General features: G+C 45.8%; 1 protein-coding gene across 1 annotated transcript in view; it reads left to right on the forward strand.

The window, feature by feature from the left end:
• The window catches only part of LOC120998977 (cytochrome P450 2K1-like), a 78419-nt gene that overhangs the window by 53341 nt on the left and 4940 nt on the right, over positions 1 to 20138 (forward strand). The window contains exon 9 of the mRNA XM_040429854.1: positions 19339 to 19480. Within this exon, the coding sequence (XP_040285788.1) occupies positions 19339 to 19480 (142 nt within the window). The remainder of the gene's footprint in view (positions 1 to 19338; positions 19481 to 20138) is intronic.

The following is a 20138-nucleotide window of genomic DNA, read 5'->3' on the forward strand; positions in this document are numbered from 1 at the left end:
AGTAGATGTGTATGTGCCTATTTAGGAGTAGTAGAAGGAGTGGCAGCTGTGTAGTGGTAATGCTAGTGGCAGTAGGGGTAATTGAAGTGGCTATAGGGGGATTAGAAGCATGAAGTAGCAGCTGTTGTAGTGTCAGCAGCAGAATCCATACAGTACGGAACATGATTTTAAGCAAACAGACAGCAGCAATAACATGATGGCAGCATCTGCAAGGGCAGATCTATACATTGGTCTGAGCCAGAGGATTGTGAAAATCTTCACGGATCCATGCCTGATTAATTTTGACAAAAGTGATGTTTTGTAGACTAGTGGAGGACAACTTTGTTCATTTAGGTATCACAGATGACACTGAAGGCTGGACAAGACAAAATACAGAAAGTGAACTGGGCCAGTTTGGGCCACTGTTCCAGTGTGCCTGCCCAGAAGTCCATGGGGTTAGGGAACACAATACGTGTCAGAGACAGGCTAAGTAGGACTAAGCTTGGGTGTTGAAGTGCTATTTCTCTGTTTGGCATGGCACATGAAAGAATTGTTCCATCGTGTTGATGATACTGAACTGACCGCTTCGGCTTCTGCTCTTTCTGATAGCAGAGATGGCAGGAGGCGGGTGATTCTGCAGAGGGCGGAGAGTGGCCTCCTGGCCAGACACACGGTAGCTGCCTGTTCTACGAAAGCTGCAGCAAGCTCTGTACACAGTGTTTCCTGGTAATAAAGCAATTTGACCTCCCTTTTGGCAAGAGGAAAACACGGCTATTCAATAATTATCAGATTGTTTGATGTTAAGCATACAGTTTACCATTCTGGCCAAAGTGCCTGAGGACCCATTTCTTTCCAGCTCCCCCCATCACTGTGATAATTGGTCATCATGGACGGTGTCAACGTCATCTTCATTATAAGCCTTCTGCTGTCCCTCCACCACTGACTTTTCCTCCTCCAGTGGCCCAAGGAGTGGCCCATTTTCTCCTGCCACCTGTCAGTACAAGGTTCGGATTCGGGACATGAACTTGACCCTGAACCCGGACCCCATTAAAGTCAATGGGGACGCAAACTTCACTTTATTATTTTCCGTTATGACATGGTTAAAACGGAAAATAATAGCATTCTTAAGACAGAATGCTAAATAAAATGGCCATTGAGGGGTTAAAAATAATTTAAAAAACTCACCTCATCCACTTGATCGTGCAGCCGGTATCCTCTTATTTCTGCACCTTCATTCAGCAGGACCTGCAATGACGTCACGGCGATCACCACGTGGTGAGCGCAATGACGTCATCGCAGGTCCTGCTGAATAAAGTTTGAAGGATCTGCCGTGACGTCATCGTGCTCACCACGAAGTCGCTCGTGACTTCGTTAAATAACTTCGATAGTTGATTTTTAAAGTGGAAAACCACTTTAAAACTTGAAACCAAACTCGGCTGGCACCTCGGAACCGAAGCTGAGTTCAGTTTCAAGTTTTAAAGTGGTTTTCCACTTTAAAAATCAACTACCAAAGTTATTCAACGAAGTCACGTGCGACTTCGCGAATAACTTACTTCGGCTCATCAGAGCCCATACATTCTAATACTGTACGAAGATGGAGAAGTACAGTATTTTTCCAAAGTTTTGAACGTATAACAGTGCCAGTGCCAGCGATAGTCTCTGACTTACTAGTTGTGTTCCTGTGAGTATTGGATTGCTCGTTCCTCTGACCCCGGCTTGTCTTCTGACCACTCCCCGTCTCTCATTTGGTACTGCACAGCTTGTCTGGTTCTGACCTATTTACATACGACCCTGTTTTTGTGTTGTTTTGCCTCTTGGTGATTGTCTGTCTCTGCATGTAAATAGCATAGGGACTGTCGACCAGTTGTGGTTTTGCTACCTAGGGCTTGCACTGCAAGCAGGAAGGGAAAGTAGACTGGATTCTAGGTTAAGGCTCACTGTCCATGTCTGTCCCTATCTACAGGCGTTACACAATGGATTTCATTTTTAAGCAATTTGTCTGTAGCAAATCACAAAAGCTTCAGATTCATTAAACAGACAAAGTTTTGTGAAGTTCATGAGGAATCTGATTAGTTTAGAATCAATTCGCTCATCATTAACTCAAAGCCTAAATGTTTATTAACAAAAAAAGTATACATTGTATAAGGTTATACCATTTTCTAATATACTTTCTGTATCTGTTCCTAAGGGTATTATGTATCTCTGTTTGCAGCAATGGTTAAATGTGATGGCCACTTGATGTGATACCAAAACTGTATTTTATAATAAGTTGTCCAGTTATATTTATCAAACTACCAGGACAGATTTTTAGCTTCTGGGAGTAAAGAATGAAGTATTCTGCTGAATGACAGTAAGCAGGATGCAATAAGATTTACTTGCTGAACCTGCAATATAATTTAAAGAATGCCCAATTAAAGCTGGCCATAAACATGAGATAGGCCAAATGTCTGCTCGACCTACAACTATCTCTTCTGACTAAAGATGAGCGAATCGAAGCTAATGAATTTCAGGAAATATTCAATTCACACCGAATACAAATTTCCTCACGCTTCGTGGTAACGAATCACATTTTTTCCTAAAATGGCTGCTGCACGTTAGGACATGGAGCAAGGAAGTCTGGGAACGAGGGATAACCCACAATGCCATGCATGCCGCCAATCAGCAGTCAGCCACCACTGTGATATCACAGCCCTATAAATAGCCTCAGCCATCTTGGGTTTAGCCATTTTCCAGTGTACTTAGTGCAGGGAGAGATGTCGGCAGGCGCTAGGGACAGTGCTAGGAAAGACTTGAAAACTTTTATTTTGCTCAATAGAAGTTCAGGGAAAGAGCATTAGAAGTGTAGGGAAAGGATAGGGAGGAATTATTACACAGTATTGAAGCAGAATAGGGTTCAGTAGGGGAGGTTGCATCCTGGGTAATAGGAACAATCCTATTACACCTTGCTGCACTGACTGCGGATTCAAATTGCCATTATACTGCTGTTAATTTCAGGTTTGCAATACCTCTGTAATTCCAGCAAACCGTTCTTGTTATTGGGGTCTTATTAACCCTTGTGCGGTTCAGTTACATATATGTTCTAAAGCTATTTTTTGGCATGTATTAGTGGGGAAAAAGAAAAAGGGCTTATTAGCCGTTGTGTGGTGAAGTGAGAAAATTAAAGCCCTTTTTGGGGTGCATAAGTGGCAAAAAAAAACTTTATTTGCCGTTCACGGCCGAAGGTATATGTTCTAAAGCCTTTTTTCTGGCGTGTATTAGTGTGGGGGGGGGAGGGGCTTATTAGCTGTTGTGTGGTGAAGTGAGAAAATTGTAGCCATTTTTGGCATATATTAATATCCTTACTTATGTCAGACAGAGAAGTGACAGGCCCTGCACAGGGGAGGGGCACAGGCCTAAATGATTCTGGGGCAGGTACAGGTCACAGCAGAGTAAGGGAGTGTGGCAGCAGGGTTCACTTCGAGAGGCCTGAGCCCCCAGTGTCAGCTAGCGGTCGTGTCTTGACAGCAACCTAGCAGTTCTTCAAGGGTTGACTCGATCTTCGACTTCGTCGCAAGTGACATGAGACACCCCAAGCCAAGAGTCAGTGGGTTCGTCAGACACATCCCTTAGTTGGCATTGTCCGGTAGCAGGCCCTGTGCCCTCACCTGTCCTCAACCTGCCTCTGTCCTTTTCTGTTCCCTCAGCCAGAAAAGTACTATATGCTGTGGGCTCAGCTCCACTATACAGCGAGGATGAGCTACTAGAGGACAGTCAGCAGCTACTCCCAGCCAAGATCTGGAGGAGACATCCGCCACTTCCTCCGGTAGGTTGGCAAGTAGTGATAAGGAGAGTGGTGTGGGAGCTGGTGTTGCGAGCGGTCAGGCTCCTGTCTCAGAGACCGTTGAGGAGGACATCAGTGACGTGCAGCCAGTACTCGATGATGATGTAGCCGATCGCAATTGGGAGCCGGGTGATGAAGGGGCTTCATCATCATTGGGAGAAGAGGGTGGCAGCTTGCGCATGAGGCAGCTGTGGAGCCAGCAAGTCGGTAGCATGACTAGGAGTCAGCAGGGTGGCAGCAGTGGGAGGTCGGGAGCCAAACGTGCCTGGGGAAGACCATCTGCTTCGCAGGAGTCTACCGGTCAGGAAAGTAGCGTTGCAGAGGTTCACGGAGGCAGTGGTGGTAGCAGTTTGTCAGTGCGGAGTGTTGGGGGTTAATTAACCTACTCGGCGGTGTGGAAGTTTTTTGTTACGCCATCAGGGCAGGTGTACATGGCCATTTGTCGTATCTGTGGGCAGAATGTGAAGCGCGGACAGGGTGCCAATGTTGGCACCATGGTCCTGCGTTAACATATGCAGTGTCACCATAAAGTGCCCTGGGAGAACCGTGGCTCCAATGTAGTGGTCCAGCCTGCCGCAGCAACCGATCCATCACCCAGTGGCACGCACCCGATTTCAGACAGTCAAGGCTCCACCACCTCAGCCGAAGGAAGCTGTCTGTCCTTCCCATCATCTGTTAGTCCTGATACTTCTTCTCCTCCTCCTCCTAGTCAGTCATTCCATCAGCAATCGATCATCGAAGCAATTGCCAAGAGACAACAGTATGTGTGCACCCATCCAATGGTTGCTGGTATTGCAGTCCCTCCCTTTCCAAGTGGTGGACTCTGCACCTTTCAGAGAACTGATGGCTTGTGCAAAGCTGAGGTAGAGAGTCCCAAGCCATCATTTCTTTGCCAAAAAGGCAGTACCAGTCCTGTCCACATATGTAGAACAAAGTGGGCCAGTCCTTAAGCCTGTCTGTGTCTTCCAAAGTTCACGGCAGCGCCGACGTGTGGAGCTGTAACTACAGTCAAGGACAATATATTTCCTTTACGGCCCACTTGGTAAATGTGGTTCCTGCCCAGCCAAACCAGCATCTTGGCCAGGTAACGCCGCTTCCGCCTCTACATTCTCACGCCATTGGTCCTGCGACAATGTCTGCCTCTGCCTCCTCATTCTCCACCTTGTCCTAACCCTCCACTGCAGGGACAATTCACAGTGCCCCACCAGCATACCACATGTGCATGGCACGGCGGTGTCACGCTGTTCTACACCTAGTCATACAGCGGAGGAATTACTCTGCGTGCTTGTTCAAGAAATCCAATCCTGTTTTTTTCCGCGACAACTTTAAATCGGAACCATGGTGACCGACAACAAGAAGAACATGGTGTCAGCACTGCGTCAAAAAGGGATGAGCCATGCGCCCTGCATGGCGCACATGTTCAATCTGGTTGTCAATCGTTTCCAGAAGTCTTCCACCCATCTGCAAAACATCCTAAAAATGGCCAGGAAACTTTGCATGCACTTCAGCCACTTGTACACCACCAAGCACACCCTCCTTGAGCTACAGAGGCAGAACGGCGCCCCCCAACATAGGCTGATATACAAAGTTTCCACCCATTGGAATACCACCCTCCATATGTTGGACCAACTTTACGAACATAGAAAGGCCATAAACGATTTCTTGATAATACAGGTGGGCATAGGTACTCCCCTGTGTAACTTCGATGTTAGCCAGTGGCAGCTCATGCGTGACACCTGCCGATTGCTTACGCCCTTTGAGGAGGCCACTTTATTTGTCAGTCGCCAGGACTACGGAATGAACAACGTCATTCCACTGATTCATATCCTGGAAAAGATGCTGTTGGAACTGGCTGGTCAGGGGACTGGAGAGGTGGTGCCTATATCTCACGGCCACATGAGCCCTGTGGGGGCTGAACTGGAGGAGGACATTGGAGCATAGGCAATGTGTAGCGAAATGGGTGTTTTTTCTACACACGTGACAGAAGAAGAGCAGGAGCAGCAGGAGGACCAAGAGGGAGATGAGAAAGAGGCAGAGGACCCAGACACACTATGGCAGTATGCAGTGGAGATGGAGGCAGGGAGTCTCTCCGAGTCACTTGCGCAAATGGCCCCAATGCAGGCTCACTTGCTTGCGTAGTGGCAAACAAATTGTCACCATTCGGCAGAGGAATGACTTCTGGCTCTCCACCTTGTTGGACCCTTGCCAAAATGGGTGCCTTTTTTACACCCGCTGAGAGGGAGGATAAACTGAACTACTATAGAGACATCCTATGTAGTCATTTGGCCGCTGCCTATTTGCATCATTGTCCATCCTCTCACAGGTCTAACTGGGTGGGGGGGCCCTCTGTGCTCAGTTTCCACTGCCATGGCTGCTGAGGTGGAGGGGGGTGGGGGGGTTGGCAGGAGCAATACCAGCTCCATCAACAGCAGCCTGAGTCTAGAGTCGCTGATGAGCAGCTTTCTTCACCAGCATAGTGCAGAACCTGAACCAGCAGGTGGTGGCATACTTGGAGTGCACCCTGCCAGTCATTGAAGATCCGCTGGACTACTGGGCAGTCAAACTAGATTTGTGGCTGCAACTGGCCAAATTTGCCCTGGAAAAGCTGTCCTGCCCGGCCAGTAGTGTGGCATCAGAGCGGGTGTTTAGTGCAGTGGGAGCCTTAGTTACCCCAAGGAGAACTCGCCTGTCCACCCAAAATGTGGAGAGACTGACCTTTGTCAAGATGAATCAGGAGTGGATCAGCCAGGATTTCCACCCACCAATGCCTGATGCATCAGATTAGATCATCCATGCTGGCTCACCCAAACCTTGACAAAAGAGACCAGTTTCTTCTGGCTACCTGCCTCAGCTACTATTCTGATGCCAAGTGCTCCTTCTTGTACCCACCTCCCCACTCTGTCACCTTGCCACTCTGTGGTCTTCTAATGCTACTGCCACCTCCACACTATGTCACCTTGCCACTCTGTGGTCTCCTGATGCTGCTGCCATCTGCACACTATGTCGCCGTGCCATTCTGTGGTCTCCTGATGGTGCTGCTACCTCAACACTGTGTGATTGGGCCACTCTGTGAACTTCTCATGTTGTTCCCACCCTCCCCACTTCATGACTGGGCCACTATTCTGCCTTTTGAGAGGAAAAATGAGACTCACAACGGATCCTGTCTGTGTAGCAGCTATAAGGTCTACACTGCGTGCAGAATTATTAGGCAAATGAGTGAGTATTTTGACCACATCATCCTCTTTATGCATGTTGTCTTACTCCAAGCTGTATAGGCTCGAAATCCTACTACCAATTAAGCATATTAGGTGATGTGCATCTCTGTAATGAGAAGGGGTGTGGTCTAATGACATCAACACCCTATATCAGGTGTGCATAATTATTAGGCAACTTCCTTTCCTTTGGCAAAATGGGTCAAAAGAAGGACTTGACAGGCTCAGAAAAGTCAAAAATAGTGAGATATCTTGCAGAGGGATGCAGCACTCTTAAAATTGCAAAGCTTCTGAAGCGTGATCATCGAACAATCAAGCATTTCATTCAAAATAGTCAACAGGGTCGCAAGAAGCGTGTGGAAAAACCAAGGCGCAAAATAACTGCCCATGAACTGAGAAAAGTCAAGCGTGCAGCTGCCAAGATGTCACTTGCCACCAGTTTGGCCATATTTCAGAGCTGCAACATCACTGGAGTGCCCAAAAGCACAAGGTGTGCAATACTCAGAGACATGGCCAAGGTAAGAAAGGCTGAAAGACGACCACCACTGAACAAGACACACAAACGTCAAGACTGGGCCAAGAAATATCTCAAGACTGATTTTTCTAAGGTTTTATGGACTGATGAAATGAGAGTGAGTCTTGATGGGCCAGATGGATGGGCCCGTGGCTGGATTGGTAAAGGGCAGAGAGCTCCAGTCCGACTCAGACGCCAGCAAGGTGGAGGTGGAGTACTGGTTTGGGCTGGCATCATCAAAGATGAGCTTGTGGGGCCTTTTCGGGTTGAGGATGGAGTCAAGCTCGACTCCCAGTCTTACTGCCAGTTTCTGGAAGACACCTTCTTCAAGCAGTGGTACAGGAAGAAGTCTGCATCCTTCAAGAAAAACATGATTTTCATGCAGGACAATGCTCCATCACACGCGTCCAAGTACTCCACAGCGTGGCTGGCAAGAAAGGGTATAAAAGAAGAAAATCTAATGACATGGCCTCCTTGTTCACCTGATCTGAACCCCATTGAGAACCTGTGGTCCATCATCAAATGTGAGATTTACAAGGAGGGAAAACAGTACACCTCTCTGAACAGTGTCTGGGAGGCTGTGGTTGCTGCTGCACGCAATGTTGATGGTGAACAGATCAAAACACTGACAGAATCCATGGATGGCAGGCTTTTGAGTGTCCTTGCAAAGAAAGGTGGCTATATTGGTCACTGATTTGTTTTTGTTTTGTTTTTGAATGTCAGAAATGTATATTTGTGAATGTTGAGATGTTATATTGGTTTCACTGGTAAAAATAAATAATTGAAATGGGATTATATTTGTTTTTTGTTAAGTTGCCTAATAATTATGCACAGTAATAGTCACCTGCACACACAGATATCCCTCTAAAATAGCTAAAACTAAAAACAAACTAAAAACTACTTCCAAAAATATTCAGCTTTGATATTAATGAGTTTTTTGGGTTCATTGAGAACATGGTTGTTGTTCAATAATAAAATTAATCCTCAAAAATATAACTTGCCTAGTAATTCTGCACTCCCTGTATCTGGTTTTATCAGAATTGGCTTATTATTTGGTAGCCAAAAGCAGGAGTGCGTACAAAACACAGAAGACATGCAAATATTTTATTCACGTGTCATCTCTGTTTTGGATCCACTCCTGTTTTTTTTTTTTTTGGCATTAGCAATACTGATGGATAACTGATCAAATGCTGACCGAGTGAAGGCGGATGCTCAACAGACAGGATCCGAATTTTTTTGGGTTATTGTTCTGACGGATCAGAGGAAGGGCAAAATAATCAGTGATGTCAACACAAACTGTTGACACCCTCTCCACTCTGTCGGGGGGCTCTACTTGTATAAGCGTTTAATAGAACAGGTTCTGTAGACATCTATGTGGAATCAGCTGACGATGGTGTAAAATAAGTGCGCTCTTTTACGCTATAGTAGGATCTTGACCTGGCGCTAACATCGACCTGTAAGGCTGAGTTCACACTTGAGGTGTCAGTTTTGGCCCCATAACAGCCCAAAGAAGTGAAGTTTGCAGTGATTCTAAGAGCGACGCCTGTCATTTGCATGTCATACTGACTCACATATTGTTTCACTACCACAGCAGACTCTCTATGCATGTTACTGCAAGGCACAGTGTTCTACACCACTATACAGATTCTCTGCAGCCAGGAAATAGCTGTTTTTAAAACACGATTCGCCACAAATTAATTTGGGTTGAATTGAATCTTTTCAGAAAATTTGGCGAACCGACCGAATCAAATTTTTTAGAAATTCGCTAATCTCTACTTCTGACCTTAACATACATATACAGTGAGGAACAGACGTATTTGAACACCTTGAGATTTTGCAAGTTTTCACACTTAGAAATCATGGAGGGGTCTAAAATTCACATTTTAGGTGCATTCCCACTCTAAAAGACAGAATAAAATAAAAAAATCAGGAAATCACATTGTATGATTTTTTAAATAATTTATTTATCTTGCACTGCTGAACATAAATATTTGAACACCTGATAAAATCAGTGTTAATATTTGGTACAGAAGCCTTTGTTTGCAATTACGTTTCCTGTAGTTCTTAACCAGGTTTGCACACACTGCAACAGGGATTTTGGCCCACTCCTCCACAGAGATCTCCTCTAGATCTGTCAGGTTTCGGGGCTGTCACTGAGCAACATGGCGTTTCAGCTCCCTCCAAAGATGTTCTATTGGATTTAGGTCTGGAGACTGGATTAACCACTCCAGAACCTTGATATGCTTCTTACAGAGCCACTCCTTGGTTATCCTGGCTGTGTGCTTTGGGTCGTTGTCATGTTGGAAAACCCAGCCACGACCCATCTTCAATGCTCTGACTGAGGGAAGGAGGTTGTTGCTCAAAATATCACAATAAATGGCCCCATTCATCCTCTCCTTGATACAGTGCAGTTGTCCTGTCCCCTTCGCAGAAAAGCACCCCCAAAGCATGATGTTACCACCCCCATGCTTCACAGTAGGGATGGTATTCTTGGGATGCAACTCATCCTTCTTTTTCCTCCAAACACGACGAGTAAAGTTTAGACCAAAAAGTTCTACTTTGGTCTCATCTGACCACATGACTTTTTCCCATGACTCCTCTGGATCATCCAGATGGTCATTGGCAAACTTTAGACCTGGACCAGGGCCTGGACATGTGATGACTTGAGCAGGGGAACCTTCCGTGCAATGCATGATTTAAAGCCATAACGGCGTAGTGTTCTACCGACAGTGACGTTTAAAACTGTGGTCCCAGCTCTCTTCATGTCATTGACCAGCTCCTCCCCTGAAGTTCTGGGCTGATTCCTTACCTTTCTTTATCATGCATGGAGCCCCAGTCCGAGGGAGACTGACAGTCGTCTTTAGCCTTTTTCCTTTTCTAACAATTCCTCCAACAGTTGATCTATTTTCACCAAGCTGCCTGGCAATTGCCCAGTAGTAGGGTTGAGCGAACCCGAACTGTAAAGTTCGGGTTTAATAACGAACGTTAGGATTTTTGGACCCCGGACCCAAACCCGAACATTTCCGTAAAAGTTCGGGTTCGGTGTTCGGCGCTTTCTTGGCGCTTTTTGAAAGGCTGCACAGCAGCCAATCAACAAGCGGTTAACTGTCTGACCTTAGAAGCCATCACAGCCATGCCTACTAATGGCATGGCTGTGATTGGCCAGAGCAGCATGTGACCCAGGCTCTAAATAAGCTTGAGTCACGTAGCGCTGCACGTCACTCTGCTGTTTCAAGTGTAGGGAGAGGATGCTGCTGGACTTGTGATTTCAGGGAGAGAATAGTGGAGAATCTAACTCAGCGATCTACAGAGAAATAGTTGTGTGGATGCAGGGCACAATTGTTTAACCCTGCCCTGAGGCCATTGACCAAAAAAAATAAAAAATATTATAATTCTGTTAGTTAGGTGGGTGGCGGCCGCGGCCATTTTATGCAAGCTCAGTGAGCTTTTGGGACATTGCAAATCACAATTTTTTTGGGCAAACTACAACATCTGGATTAGTCAGTGTGCAATTTAAGGTAGAAATACACCCATCATTTTCTGGGGTTTGAAAAACACACTTTTTTGACAAAAAAACACTATTTTCAGGCCTTGCAGCATCAGCACGTGTGAAATTACAGGCTTATATGCTGCTGTCAAATTCAGTTGTTAAATAAACACTTGTTTGGGCTTTGATGCAGATGTCATTGTGAGATACACCCTTAATACATTTGAATTACATTCAGAGATTTTAAATACCGCCATTTGGTGCACCAATATTTACTTCAGGCCTACACTGGTTCAGGCCCTGTGAGATACCCCCTCTACATACAGGGGTTTGATTCAGGGATTTGAAATACAGCCATTTGAAATACAGCCATTTTGGGCAAAGAAATATTGAATTCAAGCCTACACTAGTTCAGACCCTGTGAGATACTCCCTCTACATACAGAGGTTTGATTGAGGAATTTGAAATACAGCCATTTGAAATACAGCCATTTTGGGCAAAGAAATATTGAATTCAGGCCTACATTGGTTCAGACCCTGTGAGATACTCCCTCTACATACAGGGGTTTGATTCAGGGATTTGAAATACAGCCATTATGGGCAAAGAAATATTGAATTCAGGCCTACACTGGTTCAGACCCTGTGAGATACTCCCTCTACATACAGGGGTTTGATTCAGGGATTTGAAATACAGCCATTTTGGGCAAATAAATATTTACTTCAGGCCTACACTGGTTCAGACTGTGTGAGATACTCCCTCTACATACAGGGGTTTGATTCAGGGATTTGAAATACAGCCATTATGGGCAAAGAAATATTGAATTCAGGCCTACACTGGTTCAGACCCTGTGAGATACTCCCTCTACATACAGGGGTTTGATTCAGGAATTTGAAATATAGCCATTTGAAATACAGCCATTTTGGGCAAAGAAATATTTAACTCAGGCCTACACTGGTTCAGACCGTGTGAGATACACCCTTTACATACTGTCGTTCTATTCTACTATTAATTAAACACCCAATTAGGGCAAGAAAAAATAGAAAAGCATAGAAAAAATATGAGGAGAGCGTCAAATAAGGGAAGTGGTCCAGGTCGTGGTGCTGCTGGTGGAGCTCCTGTTGCAGGGAGAGGACGTGGTCGATCTGTGCCAGCTAACGCACAAGTCAAAACCCTTCCTCAGGTGCTAGTAGGCGACAAAACCTGCAGCGGTATTTGGTTGGGCCTAATGCTGCTCTACGAATGGTGAGGCCTGAACAAGTACAGGGGATAGTAGATTGGGTTGCTGACAGTGGATCCAGTTCCTTCACATTGTCTCCCACCCAGTCTCCTGCTAAAAGACCACAGTTGGCACCTTCAGCCGATGTCCATCGGTCTTTAACCTCACCCCCTTGCAAATCAGCCAAGCAGTCTGAGCCCCAAGTCATGCAGCAGTCTCTTCTGCTTTTTGATGACTCCGTTAGCAGGGTTTCCCAGGGCCATCCACCTAGCCCTGCCCCAGAAGTGGAAGAGATTGAGTGCACCGATGCCCAACCACTTATCTTTCAAGATGAGTACATGGGAGGACCATCGCCGCTCGGATGATGACGAAACACAGGTGCCAACTGCTGGGGCTTTCGAAAGTGTGCAGAACGACACGGAAGGCAGGGGTGAAGACTGGGTGGAAGATGATGTGGAGGACGATGAGGTCCTCGACCCCACATGGAATCAAGGTCATGCGAGTGAGGAGGCGGTGGTCGCACAGAGCCACCAGCACAGCAGAAGAGGGAGCAGGGTGCAAAAGCAGAGAGGCCGTCCTAGACAGTACGCCTCCTACTGCCCAGCGCAGCAAGGGACCGAGCACACCAAAGCCAGCTCCAAGGAGTTCCCTGGTGTGGCAGTTCTTCAGACAATGTGCTGACGACAAGACACGAGTGGTTTGCACACTGTGCAATCAGAGCCTGAAGCGAGGCATAAACGTTCTCAACCTGAGCACAACCTGCATGACCAGGCATTTAAGTGCAAAGCACGAGCTGCAGTGGAGTAGACACCTCAAAAACCAAGAAAGGTCTCGGGTTCCTCCTGCTTCCTCTTCTGCTGCAGTTGCGGCCTCTTCATCCACCTCTGGAGTGACAGTGCCACCTGGCACCCCGCAAACAGAGGATCTGCCAGCAACACCAACACCTGGGTCATCAAGCATCTCCACAATGTCCCTCGGAAGCGTTCAGCTCTCCATATCCCAAACACTGGAGAGGAAGAGGAAGTACCCCCTACCCACCCGCGATCCCTGGCCCTGAATGCCAGCATTTCTAAATTACTTGCCTTTGAAATGCTGTCAATCCGTCTGGTGAAGACAGATAGTTTTAAAGGCCTTATGGCGGTGGCTGTCCCACAGTACGTCGTGCCCAGCCGCCACTACTTTTCAAGGCGACTTCACAACCAAGTAGGGGACAAAATCAGGTATGCACTGCGCAACGCCATCTGTGGCAAGGTGCACCTGACTACGGATACGTGGACTACTAAGCACGGTCAGGGCCGTTATATCTCCATAACAGCACACTGGGTAAATGCAGTGGCGGCTGGGCCTGAGGCGGATAGCAGTTTGGCGCATGTCCTTCCACCACCGAGGATTGCAGAGCGCTTTAGATTGCCTCCTGTTGCTTCCTCCTCCTCCTCCTCCTACTCTGCTTCCTCATCCTCTACCAGCTCCTCATCCAGTCAGCGTAACACCTTCACCACCAACTTCAGCACAGCCAGGGGTAAACAACAGCAGGCAGTTTTAAAACTTATCTGTTTGGGGGACAAACCCCACACCGCGCAGAAGCTGTGGACGGGCCTTGAACAACAGACCGATGAGTGGTTTGTGCCAGTCAGCCTCAAGCCCGGCCTGGTGGTGTGCGATAATGGGCAAAATCTCGTAGCAGCTCTGGGACTAGCCGGTTTGACGCACATCCCTTGCCTGGCGCATGTGCTGTATTTGGTGGTGCAGAGATTCCTGAAAAATTACCCCGATATGTCAGAGCTGCTGCATAAAGTGCGGGCCGTCTGTGCGCGCTTTCGGCGTTCTCACCCTGCTGCTGCTCACCTGTCAGTGCTGCAGCGTAACTTCGGCCTTCCCGCTCACCGCCTCATATGCGACATGCTCTTAAGGTGGAACTCCACCTTGCACATGCTGGCCAGACTATGCGTGCAGCAGCAGGCAATAGTGGAGTTTCAGCTGCAGCACGCACGGGTGAGTCGCTCGGCGGAACAGCACCACTTCATCACCAATGACTGCGCCTCCATGCGAGACCTGTGTTCCTTGTTGCGCTGTTTCGAGTACTCCACCAACATGGCCAGTGCCGATAACGCTGTTCTCAGCGTTACTATTCCACTTCTATGCCTCCTTGAAAAAACGCTCTTGGCGATGATGGAAGAGGATGTGGCACAGAAGGAGGAGGAAGAGGGATCATTTCGTAGGGTTTCCGGCCAGTCATTCCCAAGTGGCTCCGAGGGTGGGTTCCTGCACCCACAAAACCAAGGTACACAATTGTCCAGCCAGCGCACAGTTCTGGAGGATGAGGAGGTGGAGGAGGAGGAGATCGAGGAGGAGGAACCATGTTCACAGCAGGGTGGCACCCAGACCAGCTCATGGCCATCACTGGTGCGTGGATGGGGGGATATGGAGGCCACAGACGATATACCTCCCACAGAGGACAGTTTTTTGTTGCTTCTGGGCAGTCTGGCACACTTGAGCGATTGCATGCTGCAGTGTTTCCGCAACGACCGCCGAGTTGACCACATTCTAACTTGTGCTGATTACTGGGTGGCCATGCTGCTGGATCCCCGTTACAAGGACAACGTACCGTCCTTAATTCCGTCACTGGAGCGTGATCATAAGATGCGCTAGTACAAGCGCATGCTGGTAGACGTGGCATTCCCACCTGACAGCGGGGGCACAGTGGAAGCACAAGGAGAAGGCAGAGGACAAGGAAGAGGTCGCCAACGCAGCTGGGGCACCGCCAGCACCTCAGAAGGCAGGGTTAGCATGGCCAAAATGTGGAAAAGCTTTGTCAGCACGCCACAACAGTCAGCACCACCAGCTGATATCGAACGTCTTAGCAGGAGGCAGCATTTCACCAACATGGTGGAGCAGTATGTGTGCACACGCCTACACGTACTGAATGACGGGTCTGCCCCCTTCAACTTCTGGGTTTTCAAATTGGCCACATGGCCTGAGCTTGCCCTTCACGCCTTGGAGGTGCTGGCCTGCCCTGCAGCTAGTGTACAGGTCCTTCTCAAAAAATTATCATATTGTGATAAAGTTCATTATTTTCTGTAATGTACTGATAAACATTAGACTTTCATATATTTTAGATTCATTACACACAACTGAAGTAGTTCAAGCCTTTTCTTGTTTTAATATTGATGATTTTGGCATACAGCTCATGAAAACCCCAAATTCCTATCTCCAAAAATAGCATATTTCATCCGTCCAATAAAAGAAAAGTGTTTTTAATACAAAAAAAGTCAACCTTCAAATAATTAAGTTCAGTTATGCACTCAATACTTGGTCGGGAATCCTTTTGCAGAAATGACTGCTTCAATACAGCGTGGCATGGAGGCAATCAGCCTGTGGTACTGCTGAGGTGTTATGGAGGCCCAGGATGCTTCGATAGCGGCCTTAAGCTAATCCAGAGTGTTGGGTCATGCGTCTCTCAACTTTCTCTTTCCAATATCCCACAGATTCTCTATGGGGTTCAAGTCAGGAGAGTTGACAGGCCAATTGAGCACAGTAATACCATGGTCAGTAAACCATTTACCAGTGGTTTTGGCACTGTGAGCAGGTGCCAGGTCGTGCTGAAAAATTTAATCTTCATCTCCATAAAGCTTTTCAGCAGATGTAAGCATGAAGTGCTCCAAAATCTCCTGATAGCTAGCTGCATTGTCCCTGCCCTTGATAAAACACAGTGGACCAACACCAGCAGCTGACATGGCACCCCAGACCATCACTGACTGTGGGTACTTGACACTGGACTTCAGGCATTTTGGCATTTCCCTCTCCCCAGTCTTCCTCCAGACTCAGTCCACTGCTTCCGCAGGTCCCCCAAGGTCTGGAATCGGTCCTTCTCCACAATCTTCCTCAGGGTCCGGTCACCTCTTCTCGTTGTGCAGCGTTTTCTGCCACACTTTTTCCTTCCCACAGACTTCCCACTGAGGTGCCTTGATACAGCACTCTGGGAACAGCCTATTCGTTCAGAAATTTCTTTCTGTGTCTTACCCTCTTGCTTGAGGGTGTCAATAATGGCCTTCTGGACAGCAGTCAGGTCGGCAGTCTTACCCATGATTGTGGTTTTGAGTAATGAACCAGGCTGGGAGTTTTTAAAAGCCTCAGGAATCTTTTGCAGGTGTTTAGAGTTAATTAGTTGATTCAGATGATTAGGTTGATAGCTCGTTTAGAGAACCTTTTCATGATATGCTAATTTTTGGAGATAGGAATTTTGGGTTTTCATGAGCTGTATTCCAAAATCATCAATATTAAAACAAGAAAAGGCTTGAACTACTTCAGTTGTGTGTAATGAATCTAAAATATATGAAAGTCTAATGTTTATCAGTACATTACAGAAAATAATGAACTTTATCACAATATGCTAATTTTTTGAGAAGGACCTGTATTATCTGAACGTGTGTTTAGTATCGCTGGGGGCGTCATCATAGACAAGCGCAGCCGCCTGTCCACAGCCAATGTGGACAAGCTCACGTTCATTAAAATGAACCAGGCATGGATCCCACAGGACTTGTCCGTACCTTGTGCAGAATAGACATGTATACCGGCACTAACCAGCCATTGTTATACTGCAGCGCAATTGCTCATGTTTGTATTTTGGATATTTCACACTTTTTTGGAGTGCACCTTAATTTTACTAAATTCAATTAAAACCAAAAACCTGTGTTAGCTATCTCGTCCTCCTCCACCGCCGCTTCCACCTACTCCGCTACGTCCACCGCCTCCTCAAACTCCTACTCCATATGGAACTCCACCTCATAAATAAAAAAAAATTTTGTACATGTTTTATTTTATATCATTTCACTACTTTGTCATTTACATTTTCTGGTGAAATTAACCAATTTTTGGGTGTATAGTAACACTGCTATACCTAGTAGGCCGGTTAAAAAAAATAAAAAATTATTGTCATTAACATTTTCAGGTGAAATTCACCAATTTTTGGGTGTATAGTACCACTGCTATACCTAGTAGACAGGTTAAACAAAAATAAAATTGTCATTTATATATTCTGGTGAAATTCCACAATTTTTTGGTCGTGAACATCACGGGGACGTGCGACATGGTGGGGCAGTAAGTGTGCAAACGCCTACACTGACTGACAAATTAGGCACATGGCCTGAGCTTGCCCTTTACCCCTTGGAGGTGCTGGCCTGCCCTGCAGCCGGTGTATTGTCTTAACGTGTGTTTAGCACGACTGGAGGATTATATTTCCCAATGTTTTGGATGTGTACCCTAATTTAAAAAAATATAAATACATTTTAAACCAAAAAGCAGTGTAGGCTACCTCCTCCTCCTCCACCGCCACATCCACCGCCTCCTCAACCTCCTACTCCATATGGACCTGGTCCTCCTAGATCAAGATTATTATTATTATTTTTTACGTATTTTATGTTATTTTAAGTCATTTCCCTATCCACATTTGTTTGCAGAGCACTTGCCATGTTCTTAACCACATTTTGATGCCATTTGCAGCCCTCTAGCCCTTTCCATGACATTTTTACAGTCATTTTAGTGCTCAAAAGTTCGGGTCCCCATTGACTTCAATGGGGTTCGGGTTCGGGGTCAAGTTCGGGTCCCGAACTCAAACTTTTTTCAGAAGTTCGGCCGAACCCTTCGAATCCGAAACATCCAGGTGTCCGCTCAACTCTACCCAGTAGCCATTTCCAGCCTTGTGGAGGTCCACAATTTTGCCTCTGGTTTCTTTTTACAGCTCTTTGGTCTTGCCCATGGTAGTAGTTGGCGTCTGACTGACTGCGGGGTGGACAGGTATCTTTAAAGAGCCCGAATTTTTGCTATTTCTCAGGTGTTCAAATTCTTAAAAAATCATACAATGTGATTTCCTGATTTTTTTAATTTTTTTATTCTGTCTCTCAGAGTGGGAATGCACCTACATAGTGAATTTCAGACCCCTCCATGATTTCTAAGTGGGAGAACTTGCAAAATCTCAGGGCGTTCAAATACATCTGTTCCTCACTGTACAAGCTTGGCTTGTCTGAGCCGCATGTGTACTGAAATGGAAGGGGAAGGAAGTTACTGCAAGAGGAGCAGCTTATTTCCCTGCTAACAAATAGTGTTGAGCGTGAATATTCGAATAGCAAATTTTTATCTCGAATATCGCAACTTATATATTCTATTCTAACCCCCAGGCGTTCCCATGGTGACGGGGACACTTGCCTGGGGGTTAGAATGTACCATCGGATCCGATTTTTCACGATCTCAGATCGTGAAAACTCAGATCCGATGGTATATTCTAACCCCCAGGCGTTCCCATGGTGACGGGCAAGCTTCTCGGGGAGGAGTATGCCGAAGTGGAAAAACTGTACAGATAGAAAAAAAAGAAAAAGACGAATATTCTAAAGAAAAGAATATATAGCAATATAGCGAATATTCGAAAAACAAATGTAGAGCAATTTAGCTAATATAGTGCTATAATCTTTGTCTAATAGTTGTAAAATTGCTCTACATAATTTTTTTTCAAATATTCACTATATTTCTATATATTCTTGTTTTAGAATATTACGAATATTCTGAAAAACGAATATAGCACTATATTAGCTATATTGCTGTATATATTCGTTTTTTAGAATATTCGCTATTTTTTTCAAATGACGAATATTCTAAAAAACAAATATATAGCACTATATTCTATAGTGCTATATATTAGTTTTTTGACCCACACCTGTATTGATCGCGTAATATTCGCATATTATGCGATCATTACCTTGCCGATTTTTCGAATGTAGAATATAACGAATATTCGAATTTGCGAATATTCAACAAATATTCTACAAAATATTCACGAAATATCGCAAATTCGAATATGACCCCTGCCGCTCATCACTACTAACAAAAGGATTGATCGTTGAACGCCAACATGCCAGATACTTATTTTCCTCAACATCAACCATCGAGGAAAGTGTGTTTACTTTTCCCTGCAGTGCCACCACTGGAGAAATATAGCATTACATAAAGCCCATTGATATCAATGGGCCATCCATGTAATGCACTTTCATCAGAGACACTCTTTGTAGCCACTCTCTGTTATGAATTCTGTATTAATTCATATATTGTATTCTATATTAGGGCACAATTGTTATCCCATTGCTGCACTCTGTGCTTAAAGATGAAACTTGCTTTGAGAAGCCGGACGAGTTTTATCCAGAACACTTTCTTGATTCAGAGGGACATTTCAAAAAGAATGAAGCCTTTATACCATTCTCACTTGGTAAGAGAGAAAAAGAAAAAATTATATCTAAGAAAAGGAAGTTCAACTGAAATTCCACTATCTGGTCGTAAATATTTATGTTCTATACATTTTTTTTAGTATGTCTTACATGACTACCTCCATCAAGACACATACAGTACCTACATGTGATTAAGAGTATGTGAAAAAATGTAATGTCTGCCCTAATTAGAAAAGGACGTTTAACCCCTTAACGCCCAGCGCCGTACATGTAGGGCGCTGGGCGGGTCTTTAAAGATGACGCCCGCTCCTGAGGGATGTGGGCACCATAGCCACCTGCTTCTTATAGCAGACACCCGCGGCTCATGTCTGCAGCCGGACATTTAACCCCTCAGATGCCGTGGTCAATCCGGACCACGGCATCTGAGCGCACTGTAAAGAGAAATCGTGCGCTTTCGGTTATGCTCTGGCTCCCTCGTGCGGCGATCGGAGGAGCCGGAGTGTGTATGCAGCAGCCCCTGTGTTTGTGAATGACAGGAGGCTGCTGCATAGTATTTCCTATGGAGCCCTTGCCTGTAATAGGGCTCCATAGGAAAGTAGTAAAAACATCATGGATTCCAATGCAAGTGCATTGGAGTCTATGATAATAGCAATCTAATGATTGCATGTTATAGTTCCCTATAAAAATGTGTAAAAAAAA

Source organism: Bufo bufo, chromosome 4 (genome assembly GCF_905171765.1).
Source record: "Bufo bufo chromosome 4, aBufBuf1.1, whole genome shotgun sequence".
NCBI lineage: Eukaryota > Metazoa > Chordata > Amphibia > Anura > Bufonidae > Bufo > Bufo bufo.